At 47.4% G+C, this 27,502-nt stretch overlaps 1 protein-coding gene across 1 annotated transcript in view; it reads right to left on the bottom strand.

Annotated features, from left to right (window-relative positions):
- The window catches only part of GAB3 (GRB2 associated binding protein 3), a 78,031-nt gene that overhangs the window by 19,383 nt on the left and 31,146 nt on the right, over positions 1-27,502 (bottom strand). Inside the window, exon 2 of the mRNA XM_084871071.1 lies at positions 2,959-3,262. Within this exon, the coding sequence (XP_084727197.1) occupies positions 2,959-3,262 (304 nt within the window). The remainder of the gene's footprint in view (positions 1-2,958; positions 3,263-27,502) is intronic.

The raw sequence follows: 27,502 nt of genomic DNA, 5'->3' as shown, positions 1-27,502 counted from the left end.
TAATATGGACCCAGAACTGTTTCAACTCTGCCAATTCAGCAGAGACAGAGACTCTGCCCTTACTGTCCTCCCCAGGAGACAGACAAGTGACACATAAATAAAGGACACTGTTGATGATAGAGTGTTAGTGACGTAGAAGGAACAGGAAGGGGGAAATGGGGTGTTGTGATAGTTAGCGTAGCCCACATCTCTCAAGGAGCATAACATTCAGAGACTCCCAACGAAAAGCCTGCTTTGACTTCCCTTTGAACCAAGCTGGCAGGAGTTCAGAACTCCGGAGGCAGGGTGACTCAGAACGACCCGGGTTCAAGTCCAGGCTCTGCTGTCTAGCTGTCATGAACGTAGGCAATTTAGCTTCCTGCTCCGAGTTCCCTCCCTGTACAGCGGAGACGCAGGAGGGATCTAGGCTGAGACCAGCTCATGTGCAAAAGCATTCAGCAGAGCTCCCGGCCGGAGTCTGCACCATGTGCCGCCTGCCCCTGCTGCCGGAGCCACAACCCAACTCGATGTGTGAAAAGCCACAGAGCGCCCTTTGGGTGTGGCTCTCCAGCGAAGAGGACTCTGCCCTCACATCCTTCTAAACACGCAGGGGAGATCCAGGGAATAAAAGAGGTCAGAGGGGGTTTCTGGCTTCCTCCAGCTTCGTGCCAGACCTTTCCATTTCCTGCCCGGGGCCTTCCTCATTCCTGTTCCTCTCTGAATATTAGGAAACATGTTATGTATGTCTGTTGTAGGATAACTCCTGGGCGAGGAAAGGGAGAGAGGAAACACATAGCAGGACACACAAAGATATATCTAGTTGGGGGTGGAGGTAGGGTGGCGGGGAGCGAGCGACAAGGCCAGAGGCCCTAGCTGGTTTGGCTTAATGGCTAGAGCGTTGACCTGTAGACTGAAGGGTCCCGGGTTCCATTCCAGTCAAGGGCACATGCAAGCTCAATCCCCAGTAGGGGGCGTGCAGGAGGCAGCCGATCAGTGATTCTCTCTCATCATGGATGCTTCTCTCTCTCTCTCCCTTCCTCTCTGAAATCAATAATAATATGTTTTGTTTATTTTGGTGGTGTTTTGGTTTTTCTTTTAAAGGGGGGGTAGGGGTGACTTCGTCCTGAAGAAACACTTTCACATGCTTGTTGCAGAGATGCAGCTCTGACTCTCCACCGCCACCTAGCGTTCCATGTAGGTACTTCAGCGGCTGGTGCTAAGCATACAGGGACAGTGGTAATGTTGAAGCAACTGTTGACCACAGGACCCAAGAGTAAGGTTGTTGTCTACCAGACTAAGGGTACGAGAAATCAGATGGGCCCTGCTAGTGTGGCTCAGTGGTTGAGCGGCGACCTATGAACCAGGAGGTCACAGTTCGATTCCCTGTCAGGGCAGTGTCCGGGTTGTGGGATTGATCCCGTGTGGGGTGTGCAAGAGGCAGCCAATTGATGATTCTATCATCATGGATGTTTCTATCTCTCTCCCCCTCTCCCTTCCTCTCTGAAGTCAATAAAAATAATTTTTAAGAAATCAGATGGTTCGAGGATCAGGGCATGCTGCTCGACACAAAATCCATGAAGGGGAATGAATTGTAATCCTAGGGGCATTCCACTTGATATATTACATAGAAAGGGCAGTGTGTGTGTGTGTGTGTGTGTGTGTGTGTGTGTGTGTGTGTGAGAGAGAGAGAGAGAGAGAGAGAGAGAGAGCATGAGAGAGAGAGAGAGAGAGAGAGAGAGAGAGAGCATGAGAGAGAGAGAGAGAGAGAGAGAGAGAGAGAGAGAGAGAGAGAGCATGAGAGCCCTAGCTGATTTGGCTTAATGGATAAAGCGTTGGCCTACAGACTGAAAGGTCCCAGGTTCGATTCTGGTCAAGGGTATGTACCTGGGTTGTGGGCACATCCCCAGTGGAAGGTGTGCAGGAGGCAGCTGATTGATGTTTCTAACCCTCTATCCCTCCCCCTTCCTCTGTAAAAAAAAAAAATCAATAAAATATGTATTTTTCAAAAAGAGAGCATGAGAAAATAGAGAAGGAGAAAGAGCCTTATGAATCATTTGCTCCCACGGCACAGAAATGGCCCAGCATTAACGTGAGACAAATTTCCCTTGCACAGACCTTGAGCCAATTGCAGATCTGATGAGTCTCCCCTGCCTCTAATAAGTAGCCAAATTCTACCTTCTACCATCTAGTCCTAAGCAATCCAATAGGTAACAGAGAAGCTGGAGTTCCACGCGTTTTTGAAAGATGGTGACACTAATATTTACGAAGGATCAGCAGCAGCAGCTGCACAGGAAAAGTCAGCGGTCTATACAGGACATCCTCAGCCTGGGTTTACTTTCACTGAACGCATTCTCTGTGGCTTATGAGAGCAAAGGCACAGAGTGGCTTCGAGCCCGGCTGGTGTGGCTCAGTGGTTGAGTCTAGACCCATGAACCAGGAGGTCACGGTTCCATTCCCGGTCAGAGCACATGCCCGGGTTGCAGGCTCGATCCCCAGCAGGGGGCGCGCAGGAGGCAGCTGATCAATGATCTCTCGCATCATTGATGTTTCTATCTCTCTCCCTCTCCCTTCCTCTCCGAAGTCAATAAAAATATATTTTTTTTAAAATTCAGGTGAAAGGGAGAAATGTCTGGTACTGTATTTGGTGGGTAGAAACAGTTCTGATATAAATTAGCCGGCCAGCCCTAACCGGTTTGGTTCAGTGGATAGAGCATCGGCCTGCGGACTGAAAGGTCCCGGGTTCGATTCTGGTCAAGGGCATGTACCTTGGTTGCGGGCACATCCCCAGTGGGGGGTGTGCAGGAGGCAGCTGATTGATGTTTCTCTCTCATCAGTGTTTCTAACTCTCTATCCCTCTCCCTTCCTCTCTGTAAATAAATAAATAAATAAATAAATAAATAAATAAATAAAATATATTTAAAAAGAAATAAAATTAGCCGGCCACCCCTGCAGCCCCAGGAAGCCGGACTCTGCTCTCACCTGCAGCATCCTGCAGGTGGCCGAGGTTGCAGACTTGGCTGATACTGTGGACCCACACCTGCATCTCCTCCTCGGTCTTGGCCACCAGATAGAACGTACGCGAAGTAGTCTTCACGATGAACACGAAGTGATTCTGGAACTCCTTCCGGACGAAGCCTGGGCCCGCATGCTTCCACACGGCGCACTCGCTCAGGTCGATCACGCGGATGGGCTTGCTGGAGTGCTTGTTGCGGTAATACTCCAGCACGTCGGGGTTGCCGCTCATGCGGCCCCGCCGGAGGACGAACCAGCGCTTGCGCCAGGCCTGCAGGGAGCAAGGCAACAAGGAGTTACTGGACCAATCCAATCCCTCCTGCCTGTCCCTCTGCCAAGCACCGATTTCATGACAAGGACAGCAAAAGGGCCATCGGCCGTTCGAACAATGAAACGCAAAGCCCGCCCTGTTAGTGTGCCATCTTCAAGTCTGCTTTATGCTTTTTCTTAATATGTTTTATTGATTTTATACAGAAAGGAAGGGAGAGGGACAGAGAGCTAGAAACATGGATGAGAAATATAGATCAGCTGCCTCCTGCACACCCCCCACCGAGGGAGGGACAGAGAGCTAGAAACATCGATGAGAGAGAAATATCGATCAGCTGCCTCCTGCACACCCCCCACCGAGGGAGGGACAGAGAGCTAGAAACATCGATGAGAGAGAAATATCGATCAGCTGCCTCCTGCACACCCCCTACTGGGGATGTGCCCGCAACCAAGGTACATGCCCCTGACCGGAATCGAACCCGGGACCTTTCAGTCCACAGGCCGATGCTCTATCCACTGAGCCAAACTGGTTTCGGCTGCTTTATTTTTTTGTTGTTGTTATTAATCCTCACCTGAAGATATCTTCCCATTGCTTTTTAGAGAGAGTGGAAGGGAGGGGGAGGGGGAATGATGTGAGCCCTAGCCAGTTTGGCTCAGTGGATAGAGTGTTGGCCTGTGGACTGAGGGTTCGATTCTGGTCAATGGCACATGCCCGGGTTGGGGGCTCTATCCCTAGTAGGGGGCGTGCAAGTGGCATCGGATTAACCATTCTCTTTCATCATATGTTTCCATCTCTTTCTCCCTCTCCTTTCCTCTCTGAGATCAATTTAAAAATTTTTAAAAAAAGAAACATCGATGTGATAGAGACACATCAATTGGTTGCCTCCCGCATGGACCCTGAAGGGATGTGGGGGGGGGGGTGTCGAGCTTGCAACAGAGGTATAAGCCCTTGACTGAAATCCAACCCATGCTCTACCCATTGAGCCACACCGGCTGGGTCTGGAGTCTGCTTTATTCAATGATGATAGGATGGGTCATTTTGGGAGAGCGTAGTAATAGGATTCCCACCCACAGGTTGAAGGACCAGAATTATACAATCAATGTAGCAAAGGCATGTAATATAAATGTATTTATGCTCATGCCCCAAAACACACAAAGCACCTTATTATTGAAGAACAAAAAGGAAGCTTTCTTATCATTATCTCAACCCCTAAGCCAATATCATACATTAAAATCACATGCAAATCATGAGGGCTCACCGTTGTCAGTATTATCTGACGTTATTATATAACTTCTAGAGAATTGCTCAATCAGAAAAACTATACACATTGGAGAGGAGAGAGGATTACCATTATCTGATGGTGATGATTATCTTTCTATAATACCCCCAAGATGATTAAAATGCAAATAGAGTTCCAAGAGAATTAAGTCACCCGTGGCTAGTTAGATTTCTTTCTTTTAAAAAAAAATATATTTTTTATTGAATTTTTACAAAGAAGAAGAGAGAGGGATAGAGAGCTAGAAACATCGATGAGAGAGAAACATTGATCAGCAGCCTTTTACATCTCCACTGGGGATGTGCCCACAACCAAGATACATGCCCTTGACCGGAATTGAACCTGGGACCCTTCAGTCCGCAGGCCAATGCTCTATCCACTGAGCCAAACCTGTTTCGGCTAGTTAGATTTCTTATATGAGAACACCATGTTCTAAGTCTTTTACCACAACCCCTTTAATCTCCAAAACTATACTATGGGAGATATTCTTATTTTATGTCCATGTTATGTCTGAAAAATCTGAGAGATGAACTAATGTGCTCACGGTCATACAGCTACGGTGCAACAAGGATGGGTTTGAGCTCAAGTGAGGGTCAAAGGATCAGTAATGAATGTGAAGTAAAAAAGTATAGAGGGCCAAAACCGGTGTGGCTCAGTGGATAGAGCGTCGGCCTGTGGACTGAAAGGTCTCAGGTTCGATTCCGGTCCAGGGCATGTGCCTTGGTTGTGGGCACATCCCCAGTAGGAGGTGTGCAGGAGGCAGCTGATCAATGTTTCTCTGTCATTGATGTTTCTATCTCTCTCCCTTCCTCTCTATAAAAAATCAATAAAATATATATATATATTTTAAAGTATAGAGAGTTTGCAACCAATTCTTCTGATGTCTGACTGTAAAGGGGAGAACTCTGGGCCCAAGGAATTATTTTTTAAACATGGAAGGCACACACATTTCCCCTCACACCTAAATCACAGTGTTTCTCGACCACAGAATGAAATGCCCTACAGGACATCAGCAAACAAATGAGTTTTGCTCGGCCAGGAACTGTCTGGCCCGCAACCATCAGCACCCTGTTGACAACCACTGTAACAATTGACAGGAACTTTCCTTCGTGCAGTAAAACTCTTAGAAAGAGTCCGTCTTGAGATAAGATGATCCGGCAAAGCTTAGATTCCAGCAAAGCTTAGTACGTGCTCAAGAAAGAAACGACCCTGGCCAGTGTGGTTCAGTGGGTTGGACGTCACCCCATGCATCCAAAGGTTGCTGGTTCCATTACTGGTCAGGGCACAGGCTCGGGTTGTGGGCTCGATCCCCATTACGGGGCGTGCATGAGGCAGCCAATTGATGCTTTGCTCTCACATCAATGTTTCTCTCTCTCTCCCTCTCCCTTCCTCTCTTTCTAAAAAAAAAAATCAATAAAAATACTAGGGTTGGGGGGAGAGAATGAAACCAGTGCTGAGAGAAGGGCAGACTGTTGCGCATGCCACTGGAGCTACTGAGGAGGAACTTAAGACTCTGCGGCTCCCCACTCACCCTTGACTTAGAATGTTTGCTGCAGACAGTCCCAAGAAGATGCGCAAATTCCAAGGGATAAATAGATAGCTACCTTTTGGGTATGAGGCCTGGGGAAAGAGGTATTTGCAAGTGACCATAGCCACACTAGTTTTGTTGTTGTTTTTAATCCTCACCTGAGAATATTTTTTCCATTGATTTTGAGAGAGGGTGGAAGAGAGAGGGAAAGACAGAGAGAAACACATCGACTGGTTGCCTCCTGCACCTGCACCTGCACCTGCCAAGAATCGAACCCGGGACCCTTGGGTCTACAGGCTGATGCTCTATCCACAGAGCCAAACCAGCTAGGGCACTGGTCAGCAAACTCATTAATCAACAGAGCCAAATAGCAACAGTACAACGGTTGAAATTTCTATTGAGAGCCAAAAACCGACTTCTGCGCATGGGCCACGAAGTTTCAATCAGTAGGTACACGCCCACACGTGGTATTTTGTGGAAGAGCCACACTCAAGGGGCCAAAGAGCCGCATGTGGCTCGCGAGCCGCAGTTTGCCGACCACCGGGCTAGGGCCATAGCCACACCATTCTGAGAGCCCTCAGGATCTGTAAACTTCCGTGCCGAGTCCCTTCTCTTTTCCATTCAGTGCCCTTTGCCCAGTGCCCACCACCTGGCCAGCCCGTGGCCAGCACGTGGCTTCCTCTCTGATGGACAGAATGGAGTGCAGGCCAAGGGGTGTCGAACTCAATCAGAGAAGGGGCCAAAATCTAAAATCCAGCCTAAATCGCGGGCCGAATGGTTTACTGAACAGTCATAAACTGACAATGTCATAAACTGACAGCGGAGTGCAGTGATGACAGCGCGGTGCGGGCCACATTGCAAGGCCTGGCGGGCTGGATTTGGCCCGTGGGCCTTGTGTTTGACACATGCGGGCTAAGGGAACAGGCCGAATGGCCGCCAGCGGGCCTTTCTCCCATTGGAGGGCCCCGATGTTGCAGTTGGCAAATGCAAGTGGAGAGATTTATGCTCTGTGGTTTGCGCTGCTGTGCAGTGGCATGTGTGACAGCAGGAAATGCGGGGTTCTGCCAGGAGGCATGGTGACCACGGGGACAGGAAGTCTTTTATATCTCTAGCTGAGGCCTGACACATGTATAAAACCCACCAGCTTGGACCGAGAGAACAAGGGGAAAAGGAAAGCCACCGTTTGGAGTGTTCTCCCCCCTCCCCCGCTCCCTGGCCAGGAAACGAGATCTGGGGCAGCAGAGAATCTGATAAAGCCCCGAAGAGGGGAAGGCCCGGGGGCACAAAGGACCCGCGATTATGCCTCTGAAGGAAAAGCGCTTTTGAGCCTGTGGCAGGGGGCGGCCATCAGAAGGGCAGTTGGGGTGCTCCATGTCGGGTTGGGCCAGGAGGGGAGACGGACAGAGAGTTAGAAACATCGATCATAACAAAAAACAAACAAAAAAACAAAAAACAAAAAACAAAAAAAAGAAAGAAACATCGATCAGCTGCCGCCCGCACACCCCCTACCGGGGATGTGCCCGCAACCAAGGTACATGCCCCTGACCGGAATCGAACCTGGGACCCTTGAGTCCACAGGCTGACGCTCTATCCACTGAGCCACACCAGCTAGGGCTGTTTCAATTTTTTAAAAAATATTTGATTTTTGTTCATCCTCAACCGAGTATCTTTTTCCATTGCTTTTTTTTTTTTTTTGAGAGAGAGAGAGAGAGAGAAAGAGAAGAAGGGAGGAGGAGAGACAGAGGGAGAGATATTGATGTGAGACATGCATTGATTGGTTGTCTCCCTAGGGATCAAGCCTGCAACAAAGGTATGTGCCCTTGGCCACAATCGAACCCAGGACCCTTCAGTCTTCGGGGCTGATGCTCTATCCACTGAGACAAGCCAGCTAGGGCAGTGGTCAGCAAACTCATTGTCAACAGTCAAATATCAACAGTACAATGAAAATTTCTTTGAGAGCCGAAAACTGACTTCTGCGCATGGGCTAAGAAGTTTCAATCGCACTGTACCTGCGCACCCGCACGTGGTATTCTGTGGAAGAGCCACACTCAAGGGCCCATAGAGCCGCATGGGGCTCGAGAGCCGCAGTTTGCCCACCACTGAGCTAGAGCAGTTCTTGTTTTGAAAGTGGGAGGAATGAGCATGTTTGTATGCTCATGGGAGTAACCCAGGAGGGAGAGCAAAATGAAGGATGCAATAAACTCCCGTAGCAAAAACATGGGCAGTGCCTGAGGCAGACAGGAGCACAAGGCCTTGCCCTGGTGTCCCCTGTGAAGATGGGCCTCCCTGTGACAACGTGGGCCCAAGAAGGGGCCTTGGCAATTAAAGAATGTCACATATGCCCTAGCCGGTGTGGCTCAGTGGGTAGAGCGTCAGCCTGTGGACTCAAGGGTCCCAGGTTCGATTCCGGTCAAGGGCATGTACCTTGGTTGCGGGCATATCCTCAGTGGGGGGTGTGCGGGAGGCAGCTGATCCATGTTTCTCTCTCATAGATGTTTCTAACTCTCTTCCCTCTGCCTTCCTCTCTGTAAAAAAAAAATCAATAATATATATATATTTTTTAAAAAAGAATGTCACATATGCCTGCTAAGGAAAGTTTTCATGTTGAGCCTGGGCTACCCCACACTTTCCAAAGGCCACTTTGGTGGTAGGGATACGTGAAGAGGAGGGGGTTAGAACTACTGTGTTTCCCCAAAAATAAGACATCGTCCGAAAATAAGACCTACTTACAGGTTTCCTTCTGAGTGAAATATAAGGCATCCCCCCGAAAATAAGGCCCCCCCCCCCCAGGCTCTGTCTCAGAATGAAAATTAATTTACCGCCCCGACTGGTGTCTAGCAACCAGTGACGTCACGCGGAGTCCTGACGTCACTGCTGTGTGGAGGGCGGAGCGGACAGTTGCATTGCAAATGCACTGCGAGCAGGCTACCTTGACAAGAAGTACTCATTTAAAGACAGTGCTATTGCTAAACATGAGAGATTTGGCCCACTGATTCTGAAAGAAATGGAGTCACAGAAATTCACCAGGAAATTCAGGAATTGGATTGTTATGATGATGTTCCAGAAGATGATGACATGATTGTCATTGAATAAATGAGTAAATTCTTGATATTGTAGGATTCAGTTTGTCTGGTTTGTGTTGACAACTACCGTACTACCGTACCGTATACAGGTAATAAATTTCCTTTATTTTCATTTAACAATAAATGTGTACCGTATTCTTCTTCATGGAAAAATAAGACATCCCCTGAAAATGAGACCTAGCGCATCTTTGGGAGCAAAAATTAATATAAGACACTGTCTTATTTTCGGGGAAACAGGGTATGAAATGGGCCCGGCCCACGTGGCTCAGAGGTTGAGTGTTGACCTATGAACCAGGAGGTCACTATTCGATTCCTAGTCTGGGCACACGCCTGGGTTGTGGGCTGGATCCCTAGTATGGGGCATGCAGGAGGCCGCTGATCAGTGGTTCTTTCTCATCATTGATGCTTCTCTCTCTCCCTCTCCCTTCCTCTCTGAAACCAATTTTAAAAAGATTTAAAAAAGAAGAAATATGACCCGAAGCCGGTTTGGCTCAGTGGATAGAGCGTTGGTCTGTGGACTGAGGGGTCCTGGGTTCGATTCTGGTCAAGGGCATGTACCTTGGTTGCGGGCACATCCCCAGTAGGGGGTGTGCAGGAGGCAGCTGATCGATGTTTCTCTCTCATCGATGTTTCTAGCTTTCTGTCCCTCTCCCTTCATCTTTGTAAAAAATCAATAAAACATATATATATTTTTAAAAGAATTAGAAATATGAAATGGGTGGATTCATAGGGTACTGAGTACTGAGCAGGCCAGTAGGTGTGGCAGCCAGGAGCGGTGGGCGTGCAAAGAGGAGAATGACATGGCTACGTCTGGTTTTCAGTCCTTCGTTCAACAAGTACCTGTTAACGAGGCCGCTGACATGCTGGGCACAGTGCAGAGACTGAGGAAACGGAGGTGAGCAAGCCACAGGCCCTGTCGCTGCCTTGCGGGCAGCAGGGGAAGTGGGCAGATGGATAAACAGACAATTGCAGTCAGCGAGATAAGCGCTATGATAAGGAAAAGCCAGAATGCTATGGCAACACACAAGAGAGGCGTCGCTATCAGATCGGTGGGTCTAGGAAAGATTCCAGAGGAAACGATGGTGATGGCGGAGTTAAGACTGAAGGGGGCTGAGGGCTCAGCGTGTGTCAGGGCAGGTAGTCTGGCAGTGCCGTGAGGCAAGCAGAACGGAAAGAAAAGAACTGTCGCACTCAGTAACCCCAGGAGGATGCGGCATAAGGTTCACGCTAAATCAGGCAAGCTAATCAGCATGCTCTCCCTCGGGGGGGGGGGGGGGGTTTAAATCTCTACGTAAGAGCTGTAATTATGCAAAAGCAGAAATGACACCTTCTTGAAACTCTCTGTGAAGGAGGCGGAAGCAGAGGCTGCCTACAGTCCTGTCCCATCGGGGTGATTGGCTTCTGGAAGTGGGAGACATGTGACTGACCAGGAGTCATCCAAGAAGAACGGTCCCATCAAGCCTGGCAGGTGTGGCTCAGTGGTCATTGGTTTGAATCCTGGTCAGGGCACATGATCAGGTTGCAGGCTTTATCCCCAATGTGGGGTGTACAGGAGGCAGCCAATCAATGATTCTCATCACTAATGTGGGTTTTTCTCTCTCTCTCTCTCTCTCTCTCTCTCTCTTCCTTCTCCCTTCCTCTCTGAAATTAATAAAAATATCTATATATATAAAAGCCTAGGCGACCTTTATGACAGAACTGGAACGACTGGTTGCTATGATGCACACTGACCACCAGGGGGCAGACGTTCAACATGGGAGCTGCCCCCTGGTGGTCAGTGCGCTCCCAGAGCGGGAGTGCTGCTCAGCCAGGAGCTGGACTCATGTGGCTGGCAAGCGCAATAGTGGTAGCGGGAGCCCACCCCCTCTCCACGGAAGTAACTAAGGAGCGGGCAGGTAGGCAGTAAGGAGTGGAGAGCTAAGCAGTAAGGAACGGGCAGGAGGGCGGTTAGGAGTGAGGGGTCCCGGATTCCAAGAGGGTTTTTCAACTGCCAGGCTGAGGCCCTCCATCCCCCCAGCCCCCCCACGTGCACAAATTTCGTGCATCGGGCTGCTAGTATTTTTTTTTTTTTAAGAAGTTACATCCAAAGGACACGGGAGCTAACCTGAAGAAGTTCCCACTGGCCAAAGAGGGGACAATTTGAGCTTTAATAAGTATAATGATGGCCGAAGCCGGTTTGGCTCAGTGGTAGAGCGTCGGCCTGCGGACTGAAAGGTCCCAGGTTGGATTCTGGTCAAGGGCATGTACCTTGGTTGCGGGCACATCCCCAGTGGGGGGGGGGGGGGGGGTGCAGGAGGCAGCTGGTCATTGTTTCTCTCTCATCAACGTTTCTAGCCCTCTATCTCTCTCTCTTCCTCTCTATAAAAAAATCAATAAAATATTTTTTAAATGTTAATTTCCTTCAGTATTTTAAATTCAAATGCAATAATAAAGAGTTTTCTACTTAAAAAAATAAGTATAATGATGATAGTGGCTTCAAACCCATCAACATGTTTAAATCCGTGTGTTCTTGTGATAGTACCAAATAAAAAAAGAACTTCTCATCCTCAGAGGCTGTGAGGAGACCACTTCGTTATCTTGCAAACTGGTAAGTAAGGGGCAAGAAGTGAACATCAGCCGAAACCAGTTTGGCTCAATGGATAGAGCGTCGGCTAGGGGACTGAAAGGTCCCAGGTTCGATTCCGGTCAAGGGCATGTACCTTGGTTGCGGGCATATCCCCAGTAGGGGGTGTGCAAGAAGCAGCTGATCAATGACTCTCTATCATCGATGTTTCTAGCTCTCTATCTCTCTCCCTTCCTCTCTGTACAAAATCAATAAAATATATTAAAAGAATAAAAAAAGAAGTGAACATTAGCCTGCCTTTCCAGATAAGCCAGGCTATGTCCCCTCTTTGGCCAGTGGGAACTTCTTCAGGTTAGCTCCCGTGTCCTTTGGATGTAACTTCTTAAAAAATAAGAGCAGACATTAGAAGACATTTATTAGAAGACATTTTTAAGAAGGTATTTCCCTTCATCCCACAGAGCAGATGAAGGGAAATACCTTCTTAAAAATGTCTTCTAAAAACGGGAACACATAGTAGAACTAGAGTACCGCCATTTTGTGATGGCCAGTGAATTAATAGGTGTAAGTACTAAGCATCAACAGAGGCCAACTCAGGAAGAGGATCAAGCAGACACTGTACCTTTAACAGCATGGCATAAGGTAAAAGCCATATTGAGGGAGATTCTGCAGCCCAAAGTTCTTTAGCAGATAAATGATAAGAAAAGAAAGTACAAGAGGTGGGAAATCTATGCATTACTTGACACTTAAAGGATGTGACAAAAATGTTTCTATGTCGCCTGGCCAGCACTGACCTATGAACCAGGAGGTCACGGTTCTATTCCTGTCAAGGGCACATGCACAAGTTGCGGGCTCGATCCCCAGTAGGGGGCGTGCAGAAGGCATCTGATCAAAGATTCTCTCTCATCACTGATGTTTCTCTCTCTCTCTCTCCCTCTCCCCTCCTCTCTAAAATCAGTAAGAATGTATTTAAAATTTTTTCAATGTCCTAGAGTAAATTATAATGTGTACAGGATGCCCATTTGAGTGATAAAAACATAAAAGTCATTTTCTAAGCCATACATTTTTTTAAAGATATATTTTATTGACTTTGTACAGAGAAGAAGGGAGAGAGATAGAAACATCGATGAGAGAGAACCATCGATCAGCTGCCTCTTGCACACCCCCTACTGGGGATCTGCCGGTAACCAAGGTACATGCCCTTGACCGGAATCGAACCCGGGACCGTTCAGTCCCCAAGCTGACACTCTCCATTGAGCCAAACCGGTCCCAGCTGAGCCATACCTTTTTAAAATATGATTTGCTATATCTATATTTTCTTTTTTTTATTTCTTTTTATTTTTTATTTAATATATTTTATTGATTTTTTACAGAGAGGAAGGGAGAGAGATAGTCAGAAACATCGATGAGAGAAAAACATCGATCAGCTGCCTCCTGCACACACACACACACACACACACACACACACACACACACCCCACTGGGGATGTGCCTGCAACCAAGGTACATGCCCTTGACCGGAATTGAACCTGGGACCTTTCAAGTCTGCAGGCCGACGCTCTATCCACTGAGCCAAACCAAACCAGTTAGGGCTATGTTTTCTTTTATGATAAAAAGGATTTTAAAACAATCCCTCCAGAGAGGACATATTCATGGATTCATTCGATAAACATTTTCTGAGCCGTGGCCTGTTTTGCTCAGTGGTTAGACCGGGTTCGATTCCAGTCAAGGGTGCATACCTCGGTTACAGGCTGGATGTGGGTGGAGGCAACCAATCAATATGTCTCTCTCACATTGATTCTCTCTCTGTCTCTCTACCTCCCTTCCACTCTCCCTAAAAATCAATGGGAAAATAGCCTCAGGTGAGGATTAAAATAAACAAAACAACGAAGCTCCGCATTACTGAGTGTCTAGGATGTGCCGGGCACTGTGCACAAAAGGTGCTGGGTCCTCAGGGGATTGGTGGGCTCACAGAGGGCTCGGGGACCCGGGAGATGTTTACATTCTACAAGTGCAGGGCCGCAGGCTTCACAGCTGCGCCTGCTCCACCTTCTCCCCTCGGGCCTCCACTGCCGCCGCCCCTGAGCAGCTCGGGAAGCCAAGCTGGAAAAGGGTGAGGTCAACAGTTCAGGAGAGACTGCGAAGATGAGCATCTCCTGGGCCAAGAGGATCTAGAAAGCAGAATCCCCGTGCAAACAAGCACCCACAGTTATGACTCAGAGAAACAATACAAAAAAGGGGGGAGGGGGGAGGGGGAGAAGGGAGGGGAGAGGGGAGTCTGAATGGAAAGTCAGGAGACCTGCATTTGAATTTGGATTCTACTTTACTTTTTTTCTATGTTTGTGGTTTTCAAAAAATATATTTTATGGATTTCTTTACAGAGAGGAAGGGAGAGGGAAGAGAGTTAGAAACATCGATGAGAGAGAAACATGGATCAGCTGCCTCCTGCACACCCCCCACTGGGGATGTGCCTGCAACCAAGGTACATGCCCTTGACCGGAATCCAACTTGGAACCCTTGAGTCCACAGGCCGATGCTCTATTCACTGAGCCAAACCGGTTAGGGCATTTTTTAAAATGTATTATTGATTTCAGAGAGGAAGGGAGAGGGCGAGAGAGAGAGAAACATTCATTGATGAGAGAGAATCATTCATCGGCTGCCTCCTGCACACCCCTGACTGGGATCCAGCCTACAACCCAGGCGCGTGCCCTTTACCGGGAATCAAACCGTGATCTCGATGCTCAACCACTGAGCCATGCCAACCGGGCGGATTCTACTTCAGACTTTCTGGGTGACCTTGAGCAGTGAACTTGACTGTTGTGAGCCTCAATCCTGTCATTTGTGAAGGAAGATAATAAACCGTGTCCAGCCTCCCGTTTGGTGTAATTGCAATGACCTAATGAGAATGGATAGAAAACGTTATTGATCTGAACGTAGGGTTATAAAATGACAGTTGGATTGGTGGCCGCCAGGACACAAAGCTGCTTCTCTCCACTTCCTCGCTGTGCACTGATGGCCTCCAAGGAAGGGGTATCTAGGTTCGCTTTTTATGGAATTGTTAGAGGAATAATGGAAGTTCATCCTCCTGACAGTAAAAGTTATGTGTTCTTCTTCTCTTAAACCAATCCAACTTGCAGATTTCACCATTTTCTTTATATGTGTGTGTGTGTGTGTGTGTGTGTGTGTGTGTGTGTATTATTCATTTCAGAGAAGAAGGGAGGAGAGAGATATATAAACATCAATGATGAGAATCATCGATTGGCTGCCTCCTGCATGCCCCCCCACCAGGGATTAAGCCCGAAACCCAGGAATGTGCCCTTGACTGGAATCGAACCCAGGACCCTTCAGTCTGCAACCCGATGCTCTATCCACTGAGCCAAAGCAGCTAGGGCTTCATCATTTTCTTGATCAAGAGTGACCCACTAGCCCTAGCTGGTGGTTTGCTCAGTGGATAGTGTCGGCCTGTGGACTGAAGGGTCCCAGGTTCAATTCTGATCAAGGGCACATGCCTGGGTTGCAGGCTCCATCCCTAGTGGGGAGCATGCAGGATGCCAATCAATGATTCTCTCGCATCATTGATGTTTCTCTCTCTCTCTCTCTCCTCTACCTTCCTCTCTGAAATCAATAAAAATATATTTTTTTTAAAAAGAGGGGAAGCCCTATGACCATCCTGGCTTTCAGCCTGTAGTCACATTTCAAGACTGTAGTGCCAGGAGAGCACCCTGAACAGAGCACAGCAGCCTTGCAGAGTGGAGAAGACGGAGATCAGAATTTGTCCAGCAAAACACTAGAGAGGAGGTTGCTATTTAAAGAAACAGCTCCCGAGATCTACATAGGAATACCCCCATGAGAGACTCTGGTTGATAGTAACATGCCCTTGTAGGGTGAAACCCCATGAGGGGAATCCAAAAACAACTACTTGGATGGGATGGGCGGGAACAGGCAGAGATTAACCAAAGAACATGTATGTATAACCCACGGACACAGATAACAGCACGGGGAAGGTCTGGGGTGGGATGGGGGTTGGGTGGAGGGTGGCAAAAAGGGAGGGAACGGGAGACATCTGTAACACTGTCAATAATTTAAAAAACAATTTTAAAACAAAACAAAACAAAACAAGCTACTACTGAAGACTCAAACGGAATAGCTGCTGGAACTCACACAGGGCTCACAGACATTTGAGTTGTGACCAGCTAGCGAGGAGAAACCTGGGACATTCAGCTGACACTCTGAACTAGCCTAGGGTATAGGCTACTCTAGACCTATCATAAGAAAGCTTTAAACAGAAGTCTTGGAATGATTGAGCTGATCCTAATGTTATTAAACCTAGTTTAAATCTTTTTTAAAATATATTTCATTGATTTTTTACAGAGAGGAAGGGAGAGGGATAGAGAGCTAGAAACATTGATGAGAGAGAAACATCCATCAGCTGCCTCCTGCACACCCCCTACTTGCAGGGGTTATGCCTGCAACCAAGGTACATGGCCTTGACCGGAATCGAACCTGGGAGCCTTAAGTCCGCAGGCCAACGCTCTATCCACTGAGCCAAACCAGTTAGGGCAGTTTAAATCTTTTTAATGGAAGACAACAAAGTCCAGACAGACAACAGTATAATATTTACAATGTATTAATAAAACACCCCAAAATATTATTTAAAATGAAAAGAGGTGGAAAATGTGGCTCATAATCAAGAGAAAGAATAGTCAATAGACAGAGACCTAAAAATGACAGAGAAGATGGGATAAGACACGAATTTTATTTATTTTTATATATGTTTTTATTGATTTCAGAGAAGAAGGGAGAGGGAGAAATAGAAACATCAATGATGAGAATCATTGATCGGCTGCCTCCTGCACGCCCCACACTGGGAATCGAGCCCACAACCCCAGGCATGAACCCTTGACTGGAATCGAACCCGGGACCCTTGAGTGCACAGGCTGATGCTCTAACCACTAAGGCAAACCGGCTAGGGCAGCAGACAAGAATTTTAAAACAGCTATTGTATGTTTGAGATTTAAAGGAAAACATGTACATAATCAGGAGAGAATAGTGAGATCTAGACAAGAACAAAATGGAACTTGTGAAAGTAAAAAAAAATGTAATATCTGAAATGAAAAAAAAAAATCACTGGATGGGCATAGCAACATATGAGACCCTGAAGAGGGGTTAGAAATGAACAGAATCATCCAGGGAGCTGCTAAAAATGCACACCCCTGAGCTTCACTTGTAGACATCCTAATTTATCAGGCCTGCCTTTGGGGCCCAGGAATGTGCGTTTTAACATGCACCCATGCAGTCTGTCATGCATAGAGGCGGCCCCGTTTTCAGGCCAAGGATGGGGCGGAAAGGAAGTAGTACAATACATATAACTCTGAACCCCGATCTCAAGGTGCACCATTTCAACAGTGAATTCCTAACCTTTGGGGGGCTGTGAACCCCGTTAGTGAACATAATGAAATACACAGACTATCTCTCATCAGAAACACGTATGTGCACACAAGCACGTGCATGCACACAAGCACATGTGCGCACACATGCATGCACGCACTCACGCACGCGCACACACACAGAGTTCTGGACTGCCTTCCCTTATTGAACTCGTTTAATGGCCTCACTCAATCCTTAACTGCCAATCTATTTGATTATGATTTACAAAATTATGTTTCCAACCCAGATCTTTCCCAGAAACTTCAGACATACAGAGCCAACAGTCTGACATCTCCACTTACATCTTAAGTGGCCTCTCAAACTTAACATGCTACAAACGAAACCCTTGATTTCATACCCCTTCCACCGACTCCTCTTCAAGCCGGACAATATCTCAGCCAATGGTGCCACCACCCATCCATGTTCAAACCTTGCTCCCACTCTCCACATCCAAACCATTAGCAAGTCCTGTTGCCTCTACTTTCAAAACATTCCAAATCAATGAATGCACTTCTCTCGTGCACCACCCCCATTCACAAAACACCCCTAGTCCAAGTCGCCATTGTCTCTCACGTGGGTAATTGAACCTGCTTCTCATTGCCCATTCACTCCCAACTCCCCATAAATTCATTCTCAATACAGAAATCAGATGCCTTTCAACAGCATAGATCATCTTGCTCCATTGATTAGCCCCTTCCAAAGGCTTCCTAACGCCTCAGTAATATAAAATCCAGCCCAGCTGGTGTGGCTCGGCAGTTGAGCATCTACCCAGGAACCAAGAGGTCACCGGTTTGATTCCCACTCAAGGCACATGCCCTGGTTGCAGGCTCGATCCCCAGTAGGGGCGGTGCAGGAGATGGCCTATGAATGATGTTTCTCTCTCATCGATGTTTCTATCCCTCTCCCTTCCTCTCTCTCTAAAAATCGACAAAGATAAAATTTGTAAATAATAATAATAATAATAATAATGGTAACATAAAATCCATTAATGGTAACATAAAATTCATTAGCAAGTCCCACATGAACTGGACTTGCCCATTTGTCCAACTTCATTGAAATCTTTCTCTTGCTTTTTCACACTGGTCTTCTGAACATGTAAAAGCTCTATCTTGCGGTCTTTAACTTACTCGCTCCTTCATCTTGGTGTACTCTTTTTTAAAAACATGTGGGGTTTTTTTACTGGTTTCAGAGAGGAAGGGAGGAGAGATAGAAACATCAATGATGAGAGAGAATCATTGCTTGGCTACCTTCTGTATAGTCACCCCCCGCAACCCGGGCAACCGTGACCTCCTGGTTCATAGGCCGATGCTCAACCACTGAGCCATGCCAGTACACCATGCTTGGTGTACTCTCTTACCAAATCTTGGCTTGACTGTCTCTCAGCTCTCAGCTTCCTGTGACTGAGATCTCAATTTCATTGTCGCCTTCTCAGAGAGGCCTTCTCTGATCATCCAAACTCAAGTGGCCAGCCAGTTATTCTGTACCACGTTACCCTATTTTAATGACATGCCTCTTTCAATACCTAGTGTTTTTCTTTCGTTTATTTGAGCTGTAGTGTCTGTATCTCTCTCCCTGCTCCCCCGCCAACCTCCCTGTCCACTAGTAGAATATGAGCTCCTGAGGAGCAGAGACCTTGTCTGTATCAACTCTCTGGGCCTAGTAGTGCTTGGCACAAAATAGTTGCTCAGTAAAGATTTGTTGAATGATTTCCACGGTATCCCAGACCTCAGTTTAAAATCCTCCCCTTGAGAAACAACTAGTTTTGTGGATTCATAACAAACCTGGTCATCAGGATTGACTTATATATTTATGCCTGAGGAGCTAGGGTGAACCAGACAGACACAGATTTCAGAGAGGAAGGGAGGAGAGACAGACACAGCATGGAAGTAGGACCTTAGGCAGTCAGACAAGGCTTGCTACCAGACTTGCAACTCAAACACAGCAAATGCTCTATCCAGACACCGCAGCATGCTGTTCAGGATTAAAGTGGGGTGGAAGAGTGATCAGCTGACCATACCAAGGGCGAACTTTTTTAAAAATATATATTTTATTGATTTTTTTTTACAGAGAGGAAGGGAAGAGGGAGAGAGAACTAGAAACGTCGATGAGAAACATCTATCAGCTGCCTCCTGCACACCCCCCACTGGGGATGTGCCCACAACCAAGGTATATGCCCTTGACAGGAATCAAACCTGGGACCCTTGAGTCTGCAGGCCGATGCTCTATCCACTGAGCAACACCGGTTAGGACGCTAGGGCGAACTTTTATCAGTTAATAAGACAGGTTATCAAGGCTGAAGTCTGGGCACTTGATTCCTGCACTCCCTTCTATTAGCACAGTCAAAGAAACCTGGCTGCATTATAGCAAGGTTTGGGTGTGTGTGTGTGAGTGTGTGTGTGTGTGTGTGTGTGTGTGTGTGTGTGTTTCGCTTCTTGGGTTCCACGATTCACTCCAATAAAACCGAAGTGGCCTGTCTGGATTGTGTCCATTGTCTAAGGACACTGAAATGAACGAAGAAACATCCTGAAATTCTCCGAGGCTGTAAAGAGACACCTCTGATTTAAACTGCTTTTCTGGCAAGAGTGATTACTGTCCCTTTGTTTCAGCGGAATTGGCCCCCTGCCCCCTCTGCAGTGGTGAAATCCCAAAGCTATGAAATCATTTCCTCTGCATGTGCACAGGATGGGTCAGTAACCTGCCTTTGGAGCCAGGCTTTCCAGCGCAGGCGGAGCGAACACAACCTCCATCTCGCTGCACTCGGAGCTCGAGGCCCTGAGCTCCGGGGCTGCTGTCATGTCAGCAATGGCCATTTTCGACTTCACCCAATGGCCAGGGCTCCAGGATTTGGTGCTCCGGTTCTGCTTACAGGTGTGGCTCTCCTGAGCCACTTTCTCAGTGGCCTTACTGGACAGGCTGCACGAGATGCTTCAGGTTACGGGACACAAGGGGGGGGGGGGGGGAATGTTGCTGAGCCCGGCTGGTGTGGCTCAGTGGTTGAGCATCGACCTATGAACCATGAGGTCACGGTTCGATTCCTGACCAGGGCACATGCCCAGGTTGTGGGCTCCATCAGTGTGGGAGCATGCAGGAGGCAGCCGATCCATGCTTCTCTCTCATCATTGATGTTTGTATCTCACTCTCCCTCTCCCTTCCTTCTCTGGAATCAATAAAAAATGTCTGTAACTGTTGCTGAGATCCTACGGAGACCAAGGCCTGGATCTATTGTGAAAAGCTTTCAAGTGATCCGTGAATGGCCTCACTATTACACGTGAAGAGAGGTGCAGAGTTGGATGGAACTGATTTGGGGAGCATGTGAAGTTACAGGCAGAAAATTAGAAGCCAAGACATGGCCAATGAACACCAAACGGTCTCCAACTCTCCTTGGGACTTGAGCCTTTGCTGACCCAGCCTGTGTGCTCTGTGATGGCAGGAACGTCACCTGTCTTGGCTCTTGAAGTACCTCCAGCATCTTCAAAAGTCTTGGTGTATGCCCAGCTGCGGTGGCTGGAGTCAACCTATGACCCAGGAGGTCATGGTTCGATTCCTGGTCAGGGCATATGCCCGGGTTGCAGGCTCAATCCCTGATCATGCAGGAGGCAGCTGATCAATGATGGTTCTATCTCTTGCTCTCCCTCCCCGCCTCTCTGAAATCAATAACGATTTTTTTTTTTTAAGTCTTGGCGTACAATACTCAAAGCATTGTTGGGAACCGAATGATGGACTGACTGGTGTGGCTATAAAAAGTTAACAGGAGGAATCCTTGTGTTAGAAGAGATCTGTACGTTCATTGCAGTGGTGGTCACATGAATCCACACATGTGATCAAGTTGCACTGACATACACACACACATGAGTGCATGTACAACAGGTGGAATTTGCTGCATATCTTGGGTCATACCAGTGTCATTTGCTTGTTGTAAGACTGAACTGAAATTGTGCAAGATACTGACATGTGAAGGTACTGTGAGAAAGGCCAGAGGCCTCCTGTACATTTACTTACAAATTTAATTAAAAACTTATTTAAAAACTTAATTTGACCTCCAGGGGATCAAATTAAGTTTTTAAATAAGTTTATAAAAAAGACTAGGGGCCCAGTGCACAAATTCGTGCACCTTGAAAGTAACTGTGGGCCATGAGGCTGCAGTAGGCACAGGGGCGGGTCTCAGCCTATCCTCTGCGCCCCCTGCTGGTGGCCCCACTCCCAACACCGCTGTCCCCATTCATTGATGGTGCTGGTATCCGCTGAAGGCTCGGAGCTATTGGGGCCAGAGCCAGCAAGGGTTGAGTGGGGCTGGTGCCAAGTGCTGGACAAAAGCATGCGTGAGCAAAGAATTTTCAGTAACCACCAGAAGCTTGCCCTGATGACAGCAACCAGTACCTCACCTTGGTCTGGCAGCCCTGCTCACCTATTCCACCATCTCACTGTGGCCAATGCCCGCCATGTTCTCTGCACGCCCCCAGGTGGTCAGTGCATGTCATAGTGACTGGTTATTTGGTTATTCTGCCATTTGGTCTTTTTGCATATTAGCCTTTTATAATATAGGAGGATGGTACAAAAGAAGTTAAGGAAGTACAGAAATCCTGCTCAGTGAGGCTCACTTGGTTGGGTGTCGTTCCATGCATTGAAGGATTGTGGATTTGATTACTGGTCAGGGCACATGCCTGCATTGTGGGATGGATCCCTGAGCAGGGAGGGGCATGCAGGAGACAGCCAATCAATGTTCTACTCTCACATTGATGGTTCTCTCTCTCTCTCTCTACCTCTCCCTTCCTCTCTCTCTAGGAGTCAATTAAAAAGAAAAGTACAGAAAAGGAAGCCTAGAAAAGGTGGGGCAAATGAAAAGCACAAAATAAGGTGCCTGTTTTCAATCCAAAAGCATCAATAATTACATTAAATGGAAACTGACTAAATCATCTAGTGAAAACATATTTATTGAATGGGTTGTGTACAAGGGACACAGAGATAAATATGACCCAGGCCCTGCTCTTATGATGCTCACAGTGTGCCACATGCCCAAATTTGTAACTCTCAGGACAGCTAGAGTGACAGAGGATGAAGCTAGAGAGCTGGCAGCCACCAGATGGTGGAAGACATTGGCTCACCAACTGCACGTGAGCCATGAGGGAGAGGGAGGGCTCAGGCTGAATCCGAGGCTCTGATTGGCTACTGGGCAAGTACTATCAGGTACTATGATAAGTTAATAATCTTGTGAAGTGGTCAAGGCAGCTACTTTTCCAGAAAAAGCTGAGATGAAGCGATTTGTTCATTGATCCAAGTCTCATGTCTCCCTTTCGGTGTTCAAGGACACTATTTCATTTAAGAAACTGAACTAGAATTAGTTGAAATTAAAGGAGAGAAAAGAGCCCAGCTGGGTGTGGCTCTGGGGTTGAGCGTTGACTTCTGAACCAGAAGGTCACGGTTCGATTCCCAGTCAGGGCACATGCCCGGGTGGTGGGCTCGATCCCCAGTGTGGGGGGTGCAGGAGGCAGCCGATCAGTGATTCAGTCTCATCATTGACGTTTCCATCTCTCTCCCCCTCTCCTTCTCCCTTCCTCTTTGAAATCAATTTTAAAAATATATTCTTTTTTTAAGAGTATTCCCTTAATTTATTTATTTATTTTAAATATATTTTATTGATTTTGTACAGAGAGGAAGGGAGAGAGATAGAGAGAAACATAGATGAGAGAGAGTCATCGATCAGCTGCCTCTTGCACACCCCCTACTGGGGATATGCCCACAACCAAGGTACATGCCCTTGACCGGAATCGAACCCGGGACCCTTCAATCCCCAAGCCGACGCTCTATCCACTGAGCCAAACCGGTCTCGGCTAAAAATATATTCTTTCTATTATCAGGCAGGTTTTCGAGCTGATTGCTCCTGCCACTCCTGCAGTCTGCAGAGAGGCATTTGAAAGGAAGCAGCTAACAGAGCATATAACCCTCGAAGTCACATACATGTTAGAGTGCTTTCAGCAAAGATCATCCCATCAGGTCTGACCAAGCCGTTTCCCCGACTGAGGTCTGCATTCCGAAGCGGAACATCGGTGTCCCTTCGTGTGCAAACATTCTCCTCTGGAGCCCAGCAGACACAGGAGGAGAAACGAGAAGAGGGTTAAGGCTTGCTCTGGTCTGATTTACTGACTTTCCATTTCCTTCTGCATCCTCCCTCAGCCCCGGGCCTCTCCAAGCAGGTTTCCCTCGCTGTGTGTTTTTCTTGTTTTCGTGTTGCTATTGACATCTACTTAGTAAATGCTGCTTGGTGTTTAGAAAATGCAACAACTCCCGCCGCTCACTGCCGTTTGCGAGGCCCCCAGGAATCTTGGATGTGGTCCCGGAACACGAGATGAAAGAAAGCATTTGGTAACGGCTTTGAGATTTTTCGCTAACTTCCCCAAAATCTGCTTCTCTGAGCCTGATCCCCTTCTCTCCCCGGCCGTTTCACCTTGAAAACGCTCAGGGAAGGGTGGGGTGTGTTTCTGTGTTGCAAACTGAAGACCCAGAATCCTGGCTCGTGTTCTGTTTTCTGTGGTGTTTGACTCAAGAGGGGTCTTTCCCTCCACCTTCTGCTTCCTTGCCGGGGGGCCGGGGGTGGGGGTCGGGGGTGGGGGACCACAAAGGCTGTGGAACCCAAGGGCAGCAGGTCGGGAATTTCCAGAAGCAGGTTACATGGCTCCTCTGTATCCTGGCTCGGTGCCACGGGCGCTGGGATTGCTGGTGACCCTTCAGCCTGATGGCCTGTAACCTTCTGCTCGCTGCCAGAGAGAGTTGGGTCTTGTTCCAGGCGTGGAATAACTTCCTGTGATTGTCCTGGAGATGGCCTGGCCCACAGGATCTGCTTGCACGGCTTGTCAACACAGGCAGAAAAATCTTGTATCTCTGCGATGTGCTGGGCCTTGAAAGGAGGAATCCCGAGGAGAAATGTTCAGCAGAGATAAGTGTGCCACGCTACATGACATGGACCTGACCTTCCTCAGGCATTGTCAATCCAAGAGCCGCTGGGCGGTCCTGGCTGGCTCCTCATTAGCCCTTGTGTGGCGGGAGCAGGGAGGTCATTAAGGACCCACTAATCAACTCTGCAGGTGTTGTAAACCTGGGAGGGTCTCCGATGCATTAGGTAGCGGGCTCAGGATGCAAAATGGGGGGTTGGAACAATGGGCTAAAAGCAACACAGGAATAAACAGTTATTTTAAACTCTAGTTACTTGAGTTCTGTGATGGATGAAGAGGCCGAGGTGGAGCCCGAAACACAAAGGGGGTAATCAAGTCTGGAGGGAGGTTTGGGGAAGGTACAATGCAGAGGAAGCGACCTCCGAGCTGAGCTTAGCAGACCGGAATGGTTGAGGGGCGCCTCTTGGACGGAGGGTCCTTGCAAAGCTTTTTAAAGGGACCTTCCCACCAAAATGCTGGGTCCACATTGTGCTGATGGTTCCACAGGAACACCGATGTGCTGAATGCCACCAATTATACATTGACAAGTGGTTAGATTGATCGCTATTATACTATGTATACTTTACTATTAAAAAAATATTACTGTCACATCATGGATGCCCCTCTAGGGATATTTCCCACTGCACAAGCTTAGTACTCAAGTGTGAGGACTCCTGGGACTGTCTCCAAAGGAGTCCATTGACAGGACAACAAAAGGAAGACAAACAATCCAATTACAAAATGGGCAAAGGGCCTAAGTAGACACTTCTCCAAAGAGGACATACAGATGGCCAGAGAGGCAAGCGAAAAAATGCTCCAAGTCACTGATCATCTAAGAGATGCAAATCAAAACAACAATGAGGTACCACCTCACACCTGTCAGAATGGCTGTCATCAACAAATCAACAAACAACAAGTGCTGGTGAGGATGTGGAGAAAAAGGATCCCTCCCCTTCACTGCTGGTGGGAATGCAGACTGGGGCAGCCACTGTGGACAACAATATGGAGTTTCCTCAGAAACATTAAATATGACACTGCCATTTGACTCAGTGATCCCACTTTGGGGAATATATCCTAAAACCCCCAAAACACAATCAGAAAGGACGTACGCACCCCTATGTCCATAGCAGCACACTTTACAATAACTAAGATCTGGAAACAGCCCAAGTGCCCATCAGCAGATGAGTGAATAAAAAGCTGTGGTACCTTTACACCCTAGAATACTATGCAGTAAAAAAGAAGGATCTCTTACCCTTTTGGGACAGCATGGATGGACCCAAAGAATACTATGTTAAGTGAAAATGGCAATCTGAGAAACACAAATATCACATGATCTCACTATTTGTGGAATGTAATGAACAAAATGAATTGACCCACAAAATATGACCTAAATCAGGGAGACTGACATACCTTGATGTGGGATTGAGGGAACAAGAAAAGATAAACCAAAGAACTTATATACTAATACGCATAGCCCATGGTCATGGGCAATAGGGTGAAGACCTGGGGGAGGGTAGGTAGGGACTGGGAGGAGGGAGTAAAGGGGGAAAATGGGAGACATCTGCAATACTATCTTATATACACTGAGTGGCCAGATTATTAAGATCTCTGAATGCATAATAACCTGTCCACTCAGTGTATAGCCTATATAATAAAAGGCTAATATCCAAATTGTCCCCTCAACCAGGAGTTCGACCAGCAGGCAGGCCGGCCAACTGCCCATGTCCCCTCCCCCTGGCCAGGCTGGCCGGACCCCACCCATGCACAAATTCATGCACCAGGCCTCTTACACACACACACACACACACACACACACACACACACACTGAGTGGCCAGATTATTATGCATTCAGAGATCATAATAATATGGCCACTCAGTGTAATAAAAACCTAATATGCAAATTGTCCCCAGAACTGGGAGTTCGATCGGGAGTTTGACTGGAGGGCGGCAGTGGCAGCAGGCAGCTGGGGAAAGGGAGGCCCCAGCCAGCAGCCAGTAGCCACTAGAGATCCTACCCATGCACGAATTTCATGCACTGGGCCTCTAGTCAATAATAAAAATATATATTAAAAACACAATGAGAAGCTAGCAGCCCCAGAGTAACAGACCCGAAGTAATACAGATCCAACCAAATGGACAGCAGCAATCATACTAGTTAACAACAGTCTCACAAACTGTTTTAAGCGCTTTGGATGGATTAAGTGAAGCCATTGAACCTGCACACAGACCTTGTGCGCTATACGCTGTTGATGCCATTTGATATAGAAGAGAAAATTGAAGGGCAGAGAGATTAGACAACCCGCCTAAGCACACAGCTGACACGTGGCAGAGAGGGACCTTGAACTCAGATCACCTACTTCAGGATCCTGGCTCTTAACCACATGCAGCAGTGAGCTTAGAAGCTGCTATCCCGACAAGAGCTATGTAGGTCAAAGAGCTTAGAATGCCCAATCGACTGGGGCTGCGGGAGAGCATGTATTTGGGTTACAAAGTCCAGGATTAAAGGTCTCAGAATGGCCCAGCCGACGTGGTTCAGTGGTTGAGCATCGACCTATGAACCAATCAGGAGATCACAGTTTGATTCAAGGTCAGGGCACATGGTTTCGGGTTCCCTCCCCACTGTGGGGCCTGCAGGAGACAGCCTGTCAATGATTCTCTCTCATCATTGATGTTTCTATATCTCTCTCCCTCTCCCTTCCTCTCTGAAATCGATTTAAAAAAATATTTTTTAAAAAAAGGTCTAGGAAAGGAGGAAATACAGCACCGTTTTATAAAAAAGAGCTCACAGTCAGGCAAGAGGTCTTCCCGTTCTTTGTTCTAAAATGTGAATTGGGAAAGCATTCGGAAAACCTGGTCTCTTGTGTGAGTAGCTATGAGGAACCTGAGGTTTAATGCTGAGGAAATCTTGTTGGATGAATGAATAAATTCTGCCTGCATTAAAGATTCACATTTAAATAAGGAAATTATAACAGCACTGACAAAACAGAGGTGGGCATTTACCTCACACTGGCATCTAGAAAAGCTTTCTAAAAACAGGTCATTCTGCCGAAACCGGATTGGCTCAGTGGTAGAGCGTGGGTCTGTGGACTGAAAGGTCCCAGGTTCGATTCCCGTCAAGGGCATGTACCTTGGTTGCGGGCACATCCCCGGTAGGGGGTGTGCAAGAGGCAGCTGGTCAATGTTTGTCTCTCATCGACGTTTCTAGCTCTCTATATCTCTCTCCTCCTCTCTGTAAAAAATCAATAAAATATATTTTTTTAAATTAAAAAATAAATAAATAAATAAAAACAGGTCATTCTACCAAGTATGGATGCATATGTGAATAACCCATGGACACAGACAATAGGGTGCTAAAGGCCTGGGACTGCGGTGGGGGGGGGGGGCGGGGATCAAAGGAGGAAAAAGGGGGACATAGATAATACTTTCAACAATAAAGATTTTT

This window comes from Pipistrellus hanaki (genome assembly GCF_964339955.1).
Source record: "Pipistrellus hanaki genome assembly, chromosome: X".
NCBI lineage: Eukaryota > Metazoa > Chordata > Mammalia > Chiroptera > Vespertilionidae > Pipistrellus > Pipistrellus hanaki.
The sequence above is the reverse complement of the archived record's forward strand: the minus strand, read 5'-3'. Positions and strand labels throughout refer to the sequence as shown.